Source organism: Larimichthys crocea, chromosome XIV (assembly GCF_000972845.2).
Source record: "Larimichthys crocea isolate SSNF chromosome XIV, L_crocea_2.0, whole genome shotgun sequence".
In the NCBI taxonomy this organism is placed as follows: Eukaryota; Metazoa; Chordata; class Actinopteri; family Sciaenidae; genus Larimichthys; species Larimichthys crocea.
This window is the reverse complement of record NC_040024.1, coordinates 2,580,785-2,595,162: the sequence shown is the minus strand read 5'-3', so window position 1 is coordinate 2,595,162 and position 14,378 is coordinate 2,580,785. Positions and strand designations below refer to the sequence as shown.

The following is a 14,378-nucleotide window of genomic DNA, read 5'->3' as shown; positions in this document are numbered from 1 at the left end:
AGAAACCACGACTCATCTCTTCTTTCTACGTTTATGATGAAAAAAGCAAGTTTTATGAAGAATTCAAGAACAATCCATGCTTCACACTGGACACAGAAAATGGTAAAAACCATTTGACGATCTCAGATTTACGCGCATTAGACTCGCTACCTACTATTGTGCCTTCAAATAGATTTGAATTTTGCGAGGGCATTACTGTCAGTGTAAAGGGTTCTGATTTGGACATTCAACCTTCGGTCCATCAGTCAGCATCTGAGTCGGTCTCACATCTGAGTCGGTCTCACATTCTGCCCAACTCATCCTGGTGGATAGACTTTAAACCCCAAGATAACACCACAAATACTATACGCCCAGAATTAGTCAAAGAGAACGTTTTTATTCATGGAGGTGCAGGCCAGGGTCTTCATTGTCAAATTTTGCACTTTGTAATGCGTCACACATTTTCAGTAGGAAACAGGTCTAAACTGAAGGTAGGTCAGTCTAGTCCCTGCACTCTTTTGCTATGAAGCAACGCTGTTGTAACACATACAGAATGTGACTTGTCAAGTCTTTCCAGATGAAGCAGGGACATCCTCGAGACATCAATCAGGGTGGCAACATAAGCAGATGTTACAAACCTCCATACATCACAGGTGCTGGCTTTTGAACTTTGCCCTGGTAAAAATCTAGATGGTCCTTTTCCTATTTAGCATGGAGGACGCAAGGTGACCTCACAGAGGCTTGACTAAATTCTTTGTTTTTTTTAATTGTCTGTTATGAAGCTAACATTATACCTGCTAACACCTTTTGAGCATGTAGCTCAAAGCACAGCCTCAAAGATTATATATATATAAAATGTTTAGAAAGAACAATACTTAGACTCCTCTTCTTAAAGGGATGTAACTGTTTGTATGAAGGTGTGGTGGTTTTCAACCTTTTAAAGATAGACTGTCTGTTCAAAGCAGCACAAAATACAGAGTTAGTTTATGGACTACAGCTTGAAATAATATGTTCAATAACTTTTTCGGGGATCAACAATAATGATCTGCTCAAAACCATGTATTAGATTCATGTTTGATCTGATGGCAGCCATCTCTCACTGTGTGAATCTCCACAAAAAACAAACTTCACATCAAAGGTGGCAATGCGCATGTGACCATGTTTCCTATATACACGTCACAGTTATTTATGGCTGACCAATCAGACACAGTCTTGTCTGTGAAGAGCGGAGACACTGTCAGTATTATTTCAGTCGACACAACAATTTGAACACGATGACATCTGCAAAGTTTGTCTTCTATCTGACGTGTTTGTTCTTGGGGATAATGGGTGAGTTTTCTGTATTTATGGCTCCAGTTTTTATCTTTTGATTTATGATCACTACTCATTGAAATGTTTGTAAGATTTCTAATTTAATAATTTACACTAAATTCTGTCACATTAAAGTAACTGTGGATTGACTTTGTCTCTTATTTCACTTCAGCTCAGGTGACTGAACTGAAATCTTCCTCGTCCGTTCTTCAGGAGAGTGATTTTTTATCAGTTAATGCAGGAGACAAGGTGACTTTACAATGTTTTTATGAAAGACAAACCGGTACTGCTACATACCTTTACTGGTATAAACAATCTCTGGGACAGAAACCAAGGCTCATCTCATCATTCTACATTTTTTATAAAAGTGGTAATTTTCATAATAAATTTGAGAACAATGCACGCTTCAAACTGGATGTCAGAAATGGTAAAAACCACTTGACAATCTTAGATTTACGCCAATCAGACTCGGCTACCTACTACTGTGCAAGCCGCTTGTCAGATGGATTTGAATTTTATGAGGGCATTACTGTCAGTGTAAAGGGTTCTGATTTGGACATTCAACCTTCGGTCCATCAGTCAGCATCTGAGACCATCCAGCCAGGAGGCTCTGTGACTCTGAACTGTACAGTACACACTGGGACCTGTGATGGAGAACACAGTGTTTACTGGTTCAAAGACTCTGAAGAATCTCATCCAGGACTCATTTACACCCATGGAGGCAGGAATGATCAGTGTGAGAGGAAACCCAACACACAAACACACACCTGTGTCTACAACTTGCCGATGAAGAGCCTGAATCCTTCTCATGCTGGGACCTACTACTGTGCTGTTGCCTCATGTGGACACATACTGTTTGGAAACGGGACCAAGCTGGACTTTGAAGGTAAGTCACTTTTCTCGCAAAGCTTGTCTCATTTGTTAAATAGTGATGGATACATGTTAATCAAATTTGATGACATGATGTCATGAAAGCTCTGTAATGTCTCTGAAGGTTCATCTACAGATGAGGTGGACTCTCTTTTCTTGGTGTATTTCTTGAGCGGAGCTTTGACATTCACCACCATCCTGGTTGTTTTACTGGCGTTCTCATTGTACAAAATGATCAAGAGAAACAAGTGCCAATGTACAGGTAACTGGTACTTTTTGTATCTGACAGCATGTATTCAATAAATATAACTTTTGAATAAAACATTTTTTTGTGTTTCACAACTAGACTGCCAAGCAAATTCATCAGCTCCCTCCACAGCAAATGCAGGGGTGAAATTTATCTTCATAATCCATTGGTGACTTTTCATTGCACATCAACCAACTCAATTTCTGTCACGACCGATATCCTAATTGACTTTTACATATCATGTTACCAGGGTCAAGGAGACGAAGACAACCTCCATTATGCTGCTTTAAATGTCAACCTGCCCAAGAGACCAAGAAGACAGAGGAACAACACCAGAGATGAATGTGTGTACTCCAGTGTAAAGCAGTAGAACTAGACATGATACATGTATGCTTTACTTTGTTTTGGTGTTCATGTGTTGACCTATAGGTACCACTGGATTTCTGTCAAAACAAGATTTTTCTAACCTTTACCAAATAAATTAGTTTCCTTACTGACCATGATCTTTGTCTAACATCAATCATACCAGTTTCCATGCATAGGTACAGTAGCAAATAACACAAAGGTGGAAATGTTTGCATCCTAAACAACTATTGTCTGTATCTAAACTGCTCTAGCTGTACAAAACTGCAGAGTCACTGGTGAACTCACAATAGGTGCATTCAAAATACTGTCCTTCATCTATAGAGGTCAAGACACAGTCATTGTACAATAACTGTTTTAGCTGTAGTGTCAGTAGATTACATTGTAAAAAGCTGCATCGTGCTGCACTCTTTGTAGATCTGCAAAATGCTATAAATGCTGTTAATAATGTTTTAATAAATTAGCTGCTTCCAATTGGTCTTAATGATTGTTATTTTTCAAATCATATTCTGGTAAAGTTCAGGTTGCTGATGGTTTTACATCGATTTCCCAGATGGTTTATGAAAGGTCCAATAAGAATCAACATTGCCCCCCTTGCTGCTTATGTACATAATTTACAAATGAAAACGGCAATGTGCAATCGAGACGCCATCAGATCTACGGCAAAACAAGGCCTTCACTATATTACAGTCTGCTTTTAATGACGTCCAGGCCCATTTCATAAATTTAAAGCTTGTTCTGAATTTCACAATAGTACACAACTTTGATGTTCTTCCTTTTATTCACACTCTTAATGGGAATCTAACAGATACAGTACAGCATTATACTGTAAGTATACGCTTTGAGCTAAAAGTCTTATATTAAAGACCAAACTCAAAAATAGAGAGATAGATCGATAGAGTTTTTTTTTTTTTTGGCCTTTTATACCTTTGTTGATAGTACAGCTGAAGATAGACAGGAAGCAAGGGGCAGAGAGAAGGGGAGTGACACGCAGTAAATGGCCGTCCGATGCGGGATTCGAACCAGGGCCAGCTGCAGCGAGGACTAATGCCTCTTGCACACGGGGCAGCCACTTAACCCACTACACTACCAACTGACCCAGATTGATAGAGTTTTCACCAATTTTACTGATTTACTTGCTTTTCCAGAGTCAGAAACTAATAAGTATGTAACTTGTGCAGTCTGAAGTTATGTCAAACTGAAATATGATGCTAATTATGGCTCAATTGTTGATTGCTTATGCGATCAAATAATATACAACCCATATTACAAAACAGTTAGAATGATGTATGAAACGTACATAAAATCACAGTCATTTTTTAACTATACAATTTGAATACAGTATAATATAAGCTTACAGTTACTCAGGCGAAAGTCTCAGATGTGATTTTTTCTACTTCATAAAGTGTCACACTTTTTCAGTAGGAAACAGGTCTGAACTGAAGGTAGGTCAGCCTTGTACACTCTTTTACTATGAAGCCAGGCTGTTGTAACACGTACAAAATGTGGCTTGTCATGTCTTTTCAGATGAAGCAGGGACGTCCCTAAAAAAGAAGTCAATCAGGATGGCAGCATATGTTGCTCCAAAACTTTCATGTACTTTTCAGCATTAATAGTGCCTTCACAGGTGTGCAAATCATCACAGATGCTGGCTTTTCAACTTTGCCCTGGTAACATCTTGATGGTAACCTGAAGGACCCAACATCCATGATTTTTAAAGAAAACGCAGGAGACGAGTTGACTTTACAATGTTTTTATGAAAGACAAACCTATACTGGTATGAACCATTACTGGTATAAACAATCTCTGGGACAGAAACCACGACTCATCTCTTCTTTCTACGTTTATGATGAAAAAGGCAAGTTTTATGAAGAATTCAAGAACAATACACGCTTCACACTGGACACAGAAAATGGTAAAAACCACTTGACGATTTCAGATTTACGTGCATTAGACTACTATTGTGCATTCAAATAGATTTGAATTTTGCGAGGGCATTACTGTCAGTGTAAAGGGTTCTGATTTGGACATTCAACCTTCGGTCCATCAGTCAACATCTGAGTTGGTCTCACATCGGAGTCGGTCTCACATTCTGCCGAACTCATGCTGGTGGTCAGACTCTAAACCCAAAGATAACACCACAAATACTACACGCCCAGAATTAGTCAAAGAGAATGTTTTTACCCATGCAGGTGTTATTGTCAGCATATTCTAGTCTGGAGACACAGATGTCTGTATACGCAGATTGGAACGTCAACGGCAAGCTATCTATTATGTCTAGGAAGGCAGCAATAGGTCTCTTCGACCCTGGTCACCACAGTGTTGAGATATGGTGGCACCTACTGTTCCCAATCAAATCCAAGCAAATAGTACTGCCGAGGACCTCAAGGCCCGCACGTGACCTCGTGTAACCTAAGGATAGAAAATTCCATAACAATGCCAACACAGTAAACTAAGGTGACATAATACCTTCTGAACACCTGCATTCTAGCATCTATCATTAGATTAGATTAGATTAGATTAGATAATACTTTATTTATCCCACAACGGGGAAATTCACTTGTTTACAGCAGCGAAAAATAGTCAAGGAGGGAAAACACAAGTGTACATATTTACAAAAAGTACTAAAGTAGAATGTGCTAAAACAAGTACTAAGGTAGAACATAAACTTAAAAAAACAACAACAACAAAAAAACAAAAACAAAAAACAAACAAGAACACAAAATAGCAATGGACAAAAAAATAGCAATGGTTGACATGAACAAGAGACTACAACATGATCAGGTGCAGGTGTTGTACAGTCTCACAGCAGCAGGGATGAAGGACCTGCGGAACCTCTCCTTCTTACACCGTGGGTGTAGCAGTCTGCTGCTGAAGGAGCTGCTCAGAGCCCCCACAGTGTCATGTAGGGGGTGAGAGGTGTTGTCCATGATGGAGGTCAGCTTAGCTAACATCCTCCTCTCACCCACTTCCTCTATGGAGTCCAGAGGACAGTCCAGGACAGAGCTCACTCTTCTAATAAGTCTATTGAGTCTGCTCCTGTCCCTGTCTGTGCTGCCCCTTCTCCAGCAGACCACAGCATAAAAGATGGCTGAGGCCACCACAGAGTCATAAAAAGTCCTGAGGAGAGCCCTGCATACTCCAAAGGACCTCAGCCTCCTCAGCAGGTGGAGACGACTCTGGCCCTTCTTGTAGAGAGCAGGAGCTGCTGTAACAAGCGGCCGCTCACTCCGGCGCTCACTATCAATGAATCATTGTGGACATGTTAGCATGCTGGTGTTAGCATGGCTGTAGAGGATGTAGGCGATCAACTCTGATAATCTGCTCAAAATCAAGTATTTGATTCTTGTTTGATGTAATGGCAGCAATCTGTCATCAAACTTCATATCAAAGGTGTCAGTTGGCCCTTTTGTGCGGAGATCTAACAATATTATGGAGTGTAGATGGACTCCATGAATTCCATGCAATTGTGCAGTGAGTTCAATTTAAAGTACATTGTTGAACTAATTCAACACACAGTTTTTCACCAGGTGGTGAACATCTCACTTCAACTGGAAGAACTGAAGTCAGAACCTCTGAAGGACATTAAAGCTTACTTACTGATTGTTACATGTGGCCAGGAGGTAGAACTGTGTGTGTGGGCGTGTTGTTGTTTCTCCCCACCCCTCTCTCCCTCTCTCCCTCTCTATCTCTCTCTGTCTCTCTCTCTCTCTCTCTGCACAGAGGAGACCTCAGGTGAGACTTATTGTCTCGTCAGCTTGAGCTGACTTAAGGAGGTGTCTCTCTCTCTTGTCTCGCTCTCTACTTTTCCCTGCAGGTGACCTGGTGAGGAGGTTGAGGCTCTGGTTTCCCCATGCCATGAGTCTGTTTTTCCGTTTGGGTTTTGTTATTTTAGTTTTTGGTTCGGAGGTTCCCTGGTAGTCCTGTTTTTGGTGTTTTCTTTTCATTTATGTAGTGGGGTGTAGGCAGGTTTAGTTTGGGGGCGGATGCTGGGCGCGACGGCCGTTGGCTGGCTCAGTGTTCTCTCTCTCGTTTGTTTGTTTTGGCCAGGAACCTCCAACCCTTTTGTTTTGTTATTTTCTTGGGAAATTATTTCATTTCTTTTGAATTAATAAAAAAATATTATTGTTTTAGTGACAACTTTTGTCTTGATGTTTTCTTTCAATATGTTTCGGGCCTTGCGAGCCCTTGAGGTCCGTAACACTGATGTTTTTAATGAGTGTTACTGTTTCACTTAGTCTTTGTGTAAATGTGGTGACTGCTGTTACTGAATGCTCTCATTGTATATATGTCATTTATTCTCAGATCATTCTTTTTCATGAGCTTGATCTCACTGACGCTTGAATACCTTTTTTATGTTTAAATTTAATTGGCTGTTATCATGCTAACACACATAACTAATTGGCATTGTTAACATTATACCTGCTAAACACCAGCATTCTAGCATTATCATTGTGGATCTGTTAGCTTGCTGATGTTAGCATATATCAGTGTAAAGAGCATTTAGCATGGCTGTACATTCTTAGTCTTGTTGCAGTGTATCTCTGTCAGTGTAGTGTTTATTGTGGTTTTGGAGTAAAAAGTTTTTTGGTTTTTTTAAGTAGAACAATACTTAGACTCCTCCTCTTAAAGGGATGTAACGGTTTGTATGAAGGTGTGGTGGTTTTCAACCTTTCAAAGATAGACTGTCTGTTCAAAGCAGCACAAAATACAAAGTTAGTTTCTGGACTACAGCTTGAAATAAGAACTTTGATATCACTATCGGGGATCAACAATAATGATCTGCTCAAAACCATGTATTAGATTCATGTTTGATCTGATGGCAGCCATCTCTCACTGTGTGAATCTCCACAAAAACCAAACTTCACATCAAAGGTGGCAGTGCGCATGTGACCATGTTTCCTACATACACGTCACAGTTATTTATGGCTGACCAATCAGACACAGTCTTGTCTGTGAAGAGTGGAGACACTGTCAGTATTATTTCATTCGATGCAACAATTTGAACACGATGACATCTGCAAAGTTTGTCTTCTATCTGACGTGTTTGTTCTTGGGGATAATGGGTGAGTTTTCTGTATTTATGGCTCCAGTTTTTATCTTTTGATGTATGATCACTACTTATTGAAATGTTTGTAATATTTCTAATTTAATCATTTACACTAAATTCTGTCACATTAAAGTAACTGTATATTTACTTTGTCTCTTATTTCACTTCAGCTCAGGTGACTGAACTGAAATCTTCCTTGTTCGTTCTTCAGGAGAGTGATTTTTTATCAGTTAACACAGGAGACGAGTTGACTTTACAATGTTTTTATGAAAGACAAACCAAGACTGCTACAAACCATTACTGGTATAAACAATCTCTGGGACAGAAACCAAGGCTCATCTCTTCTTTCTACACTTACGATGACACAGGCAGTTTTTATGAAGAATTCAAGAACAATCCACGATTCACACTGGACACAGGAAATGGTAAAAACCACTTGAAGATCTCAGAGTTACAAACGTTAGACTCAGCTACCTACTATTGTGTAAATACCTCAGTAAAATTCACATTTGCAGAGGTCATCACTGTCAGTGTGAAGGGTTCAGGTTTAAACATCCCAGCTGTGATTCATCAGTCGGAATCTGAGACCATCCAGCCAGGAGGCTCTGTGACTCTGAACTGTACAGTACACACTGGGACCTGTGATGGAGAACACAGTGTTTACTGGTTCAAAGACTCTGAAGAATCTCATCCAGGACTCATTTACACCCATGGAGGCAGGAATGATCAGTGTGAGAGGAAACCCAACACACAAACACACACCTGTGTCTACAACTTGCCGATGAAGAGCCTGAATCTTTCTCATGCTGGGACCTACTACTGTGCTGTTGCCTCATGTGGACACATACTGTTTGGAAACGGGACCAAGCTGGACTTTGAAGGTAAGTCACTTTTCTGGACGAGGTTGGTGAATCTTAATAGTACTCATTGTTACTTTCCAAGAAGAAAAAGAGAAAATGTGTTAACAGCTCTGTGTCTGATGTCTGTTTTTGTACAGATGAGGTTGACTTGGCGTATTTCTGGAGGGGATTTTCAGCATTCACCACCATCCTGGTTGTTTTACTGGCTTTCTCAGTCTGCATGATGAACAAGACAAACAGCTGCCGATCTTCAGGTAACTGCTAGTTTGTATGTTACAGCTTGTATTCACTGAACATGACTTCTGAATGAAGAGCTTTTTTTCTGTTTCACAACCAGAGTCTCAAACAAGATGTTCAGCTCCCTCCACAGCAAATGCAGAGGTGAGTCAAAACTGTTGACAATAACTTAACTGTTGAATTACCACTCATACGTGTTGTTGATTGTTTTCTGGATATATTTTTAATTTCTGTGAAGAATACAATAATTATATGTGATGTATATTTTGTTCCTAGGATTACCAAAATGTAGACAACCTGTATTATGCTGCCTTAAGTGTCAACCTCTCCAAGAGATCAAGAACACAGAGGGATCAAACCTGGAGTGAGTGTGTGTACTACAGTGCAAAGCAGTAGATCTGGACTTTGTTTTTGAGTGAGACAGCATTTTCTTTTTGAGTTTGAACTCAATATGCTTTTATTGCTTATGGCTTGCAGACAATTAAATACCTCTGTGCTTTGCTGATGCATATTTAGGAAACTGTTTTTGTCTGACTTTGTCTCCATATATCTGAATCTGAATTAACTGTTTAATTTCTTGTACATATAAATGAAAAAAAGTGACTTGACCACTATATTTAGAAGCTCAGCTTCATATGTGTCATGTGTTTCTGTGTGTAATATTTTGCCATTAATAATCAAATAAACAATCAAACTTTGGAGCACTTTGAGGTTCCAACAATTTGTCTGTGTGTTGTTAATATAGAAGTTCTTCTATGTGGTTATCATCACCTCTCTACTCCTGCTGATGAATTACAAACTTGAAGTGGGCCTGCCTCTTCTTATATCTCTGTCTCATTAAACCTTGTGTATCCTGGACTCTCTGCTCTCAGAGTACTGGGACCCGATGTGTCCCCAGAGTTTAAAGAGAGGTCAGCTGACTGCAGGGACTTTTCCCATCATGCCCCTTTGATCAGGAATATTGTCCTTCTTCTCTGTTGAGGCCTACGAAGCCAAACGTCAAACTCTTTTGTTTGCCTTAACAGTCGATTTGTGACTAACTACAGGACAGAGTAACTTCAGTTAATGTGTGTATAGCTACTGATGTGTTGCCTTTATGTGGTTAACCTGATGTTAGTACACTCAGGTTCTATGACAAACAGATAACTAGATAATAGTTAAGCTTGCTTCACACAGGCATAAACTAACTAACTCTTTAGATCACACAGACATATACACACTTTTGTTGGCCTTAACCACAACCACACAACTCCACATGATATTTTGTCTCTGATTAACACGTGTTTCATGTTCATAAACTCTGAACATTGTGCGTAGTTCAGTGACACACAAACATTCTTGGTGGTGCACACCCAAACATGCACGCCCTCACAGACCCGCACGCACACATGCTCATGTCGTCAGATCATATTGTGTACAGTACATATGCTTTTATTCTCTTGTTAAGAAATGCTTGTGTACATCGTACATGGTGGTATGCTCAACTCCAAATACTTCAACCTACTAGCTGTTTATGTAGTCATTTTGGTTGGAGAATGAATTTCATTATTCATCAAAATTCCAAAATAATAGTTTGGTGTATTTTATGAGACTGAAATTAATGATTAATTCATTTTCACATCTTCAACAATGGTGCCCTGAGGTACTTTAGTATTAATTAAAGTCACTACTTATGTTTACCTTCAATAGTAGTGATAGCCAGTTCATCACATCAGCATAACTCAGTGCCCCTTTAAACGATTTGGAATGCACAACACTAGCCATTTAAAAATTACATTCAGTCCTCTTGTTTGTATGGTAGTTATATTGCTTTTAAATATAATAAAAATCAATGCAGCACAGAATATAGAGTTGGTTTCTGAACTACTGTACAGTTTGAAAATAAGTCCATTCCAGATGAGCTCTGTTGTTGATCTGTCTTTCTCTTTGCAAGCAGTCTTAAATTACATTTGTAGATGCAGAGACAAACTCTGCTTTTAAACCCATGTAGGAATATCAATCAAATAATCACATTGCTTTTTAATGCAGTGCGGCCTGAGAGGTCAAAGGTTATGGGAAAACAATGTTGGTTTTCAGTCTCACTTCTTTTGTGTGGAGATCTTTAGAAAGTGGTTAACACCTCAATGCTGGAATAAAGTGTAAATACTAAAGTCAAAGACACAGAGAGACATTAAAATTTCAATTGCTGATGTATCATAATAAATGGTCTTCTCTATAAATGTAAGTTCTTCTTAGATTTCTCTTGATCTCATTAAGTCTTGACTAAGTCCTTTTATTTTTCAATTGTAATTGCTGTTGTCATGCCAACACACTATACTAAAGTGGCATTGCTCACATTATACCTGCTGAACACCAGCACTCTAGCATTATCATCATGGACATGTTAGCATGAATCTCAAAGAATAGAGCTGTTAGCATGGCTGTAGACTCTTAGTCTTGTTGCAGTGTATCTCTACCGGTGCAGTATTTATTGTGGTTTTAGTGAACTGTAAAACTGTTTGAACTCTCACACTAATAAACTTCAAGGCACTTAAACATACAAAACTGTGTTTTTTAGTCTTAGAAGGATAGTAACCTAGAAAATATTTTTCTTGGGTTGTTTGAAAGAGTAGCTTAACGTCGGCCTCAAAAACCAAACTTCACATCAAAGGTGGCAGTGAGCATGTGTCCTACATACATATCATAGTTATTTACGGCTGACCAATCAGACACAGTCTTGTCTGTGAAGAGTGGAGACACTGTCAGTATTATGTCATTCAAGACAAAGATTTGAACACGATGACATCTGCAAAGTTTGTCTTCTATCTGACGTGTTTGTTCTTGGGGAAAATGGGTGAGTCGCTCCAGTTTGTGTCTTTTAGTTTACAGCAACTCCTCATGGAAATGATTTTTATACTTTTAATGATTAAGCAGATTTCTATCAGATTGAATTAATTATGTGTTTGTTTTGTCTCATCTCACTTTAGCTCTGATGAAAAATCTGAAGTCGTCTTCATCTGTTCGTCAAGAGAGACATTTTGTATCAGTTTATGTTGGACACAGTGTGTCTCTGAAATGTTTCTATGAAGGTGAATTATCATGGCTTTACTGGTACAAACAAACTCTGGGAGAGGAACCAAGGCTCATCTCCGCCTTCTATGTGTATGATACAAAAAATTCTTTTTTTAATGAATTCGATAATAATCCACGCTTCACAGTGAGTGTTGAGAACAATACAAGTCTCTTGACAATTTCGGTTTTGACCATTTTTGACTCAGCTACTTATTTCTGTGCCAGTCGCGATACATTCATCTTGGATTTTTCCAAGGGCGTTACTGTCAGTGTAAAGGAATGGGATTTGAACATCCCAGCTTCGGTCCATCAGTCAGCATCTGAGACCATCCAGCCAGGAGGCTCTGTGACTCTGAACTGTACAGTACACACTGGGACCTGTGATGGAGAACACAGTGTTTACTGGTTCAAAGACTCTGAAGAATCTCATCCAGGACTCATTTACACCCATGGAGGCAGGAATGATCAGTGTGAGAGGAAACCCAACACACAAACACACACCTGTGTCTACAACTTGCCGATGAAGAGCCTGAATCTTTCTCATGCTGGGACCTACTACTGTGCTGTTGCCTCATGTGGACACATACTGTTTGGAAAGGGGACCAAGCTGGACTTTGAAGGTAAGTCACTTTTCTCACAAAGCTTGTCTCATTTGTTAAATAGTAATGGATACATGTTAATCAAATTTGATGACAATCATAAAAGCTCTGTAATGTCTCTGAAGGTTCATCTACAGATGAGGTGGACTCTCTTGTCTTGGTGTATTTCTTGAGCGGAGCTTTGACATTCACCACCATCCTGGTTGTTTTACTGGCTTTCTCAGTCTGCATGATGAACAAGACAAACAGATGCCGATCTTCAGGTAACTGCTAGTTTGTATGTTACAGCTTGTATTCACTGAACATGACTTCTGAATGAAGAGCTTTTTTTCTGTTTTACAACCAGAGTCTCAAACAAGATGTTCAGCTCCCTCCACAGCAAATGCAGAGGTGAGTCAAAACTATTGACTGTTAACTTAACTGTTGCATTACCACTCATACGTGTTGTTGATTGTTTTCTGGATATATTTTTCATTTCTGTAAAGAATACAATAATTATATGTGATGTATATTTTGTTACCAGGGACACCAAAACGTAGACAACCTGTATTATGCAGCCTTAAGTGTCAACCTCTCCAAGAGATCAAGAACACAGAGGGATCAAACCTGGAGTGAGTGTGTGTACTACAGTGCAAAGCAGTAGAACTGGACGTTGGAGGAGTCACACAGATTTAGAGTGAAGTTTAAACTCAATATGCTTTTATTGCTTGTGGCTTGCAGACAAAATTAAATAACTCTGTGCTTTGCTGATGCATATTTAGGAAACTGTTTTTGTCTGACTTTGTCTCCATATATCTGAATCTGAATTAACTGGTTAATTTCTTGTACATATAAATGAAAAAAAAGTGACTTGACCACTATATTTAAAAGCTCAGCTTCATATGTGTCATGTGTTTCTGTGTGTAATATTTTGCTATTAATAATCAAATAAACATAATCAAACTTTGGAGCACTTTGAGGTTCCAACAATTTGTCTGTGTGTTGTTAGAAGTACTTCTATGTGGTTATCATCACCTCTCTACTCCTACTGATGAATTACAAACTTGAAGTGGGCCTGCCTCTTCTTATACTGTATCTCTGTCTCATTAAACCTTGTGTATCCTGGACTCTGCTCTCAGAGTACTGGGACCCGATGTGTCCCCAGAGTTTAAAGAGAGGTCAGCTGACTGCACGGACTTTTCCCATCATGCCCCTTTGATCAGGAATATTGTCCTTCTTCTCTGTTGAGGCCTTTGAAGCCAAACGTCAAACCCTTTTGTTTGCCTTAACAGTCGATTTGTGACTAACTACAGGACAGAGTAACTTCAGTTAATGTGTGTATAGCTACTGATGTGTTGCCTTTATGTGGTTAACCTGATGTTAGTACACTCAGGTTCTATGACAAACAGATAACTAGATAATAGTTAAGCTTGCTTCACACAGGCATAAACTAACTAACTCTTTAGATCACACAGACATATACACACTTTTGTTGGCCATAACCACAACCACACAGGTGAAGAGGAAACTTGAAGCTCCTGCTCCACATGACATTTTGTCTCTGATTAACACGTGTTTCATGTTCATAAACTCTGAACATTATGCGCAGTTCAGTGACACACAAACATTCTTGGTGGTGCACACCCAAACGTGCACGCCCTCACACACCCGCACGCACACATGCTCATGTCGTCAGATCATATTGTGTACAGTACATATGCTTTTATTGTCTTGTTAAGAAATGCTTGTGTACATCGTACATGGTGGTATGCTCAACTCCAAATACTTCAACCTACTAGCTGTTTATGTGGTCATTTTGGTTGGAGAATAAA

The 14,378-nt window shown here is 39.3% G+C and overlaps 3 protein-coding genes across 8 annotated transcripts in view; 2 read left to right on the top strand and 1 right to left on the bottom strand.

Moving 5' to 3' along the window:
* LOC104937123 (prostaglandin D2 receptor 2) overlaps nt 1-14,378 on the bottom strand; it is a 170,862-nt gene that overhangs the window by 64,464 nt on the left and 92,020 nt on the right. The gene's annotated exons all lie outside the window — the stretch shown is intronic.
* Nucleotides 1,245-3,177, top strand: LOC109140215 (immunoglobulin kappa light chain-like). 2 transcript variants are annotated; one of them, XM_027287952.1, is made up of 5 exons: nt 1,245-1,308; nt 1,463-2,176; nt 2,297-2,422; nt 2,507-2,550; nt 2,658-3,177. In XM_027287952.1, the coding sequence occupies exons 1-5, from the start codon at nt 1,254-1,256 to the stop codon at nt 2,775-2,777; spliced, it is 1,059 nt and encodes a 352-aa protein (XP_027143753.1). In that variant the 5' UTR covers nt 1,245-1,253; the 3' UTR covers nt 2,778-3,177. The 2 variants fall into 2 exon arrangements, with proteins under 2 accessions (XP_027143753.1, XP_027143752.1); XM_027287951.1 differs by having other exon boundaries at nt 2,285-2,422.
* LOC109140685 (uncharacterized) lies at nt 7,773-13,417 on the top strand. 5 transcript variants are annotated; one of them, XM_027287957.1, is made up of 5 exons: nt 7,773-7,836; nt 7,991-8,701; nt 12,693-12,830; nt 12,914-12,957; nt 13,091-13,417. In XM_027287957.1, exons 1-5 carry the CDS (start codon nt 7,782-7,784, stop codon nt 13,208-13,210), a joined length of 1,068 nt encoding a protein of 355 aa, XP_027143758.1. In that variant the 5' UTR covers nt 7,773-7,781; the 3' UTR covers nt 13,211-13,417. The 5 variants fall into 5 exon arrangements, with proteins under 5 accessions (XP_027143758.1, XP_027143760.1, XP_027143759.1 ...); XM_027287959.1 differs by lacking the exon at nt 12,693-12,830 and adding an exon at nt 8,818-8,934; XM_027287958.1 differs by lacking the exons at nt 12,693-12,830; nt 12,914-12,957; nt 13,091-13,417 and adding exons at nt 8,818-8,934; nt 9,018-9,061; nt 9,194-9,386.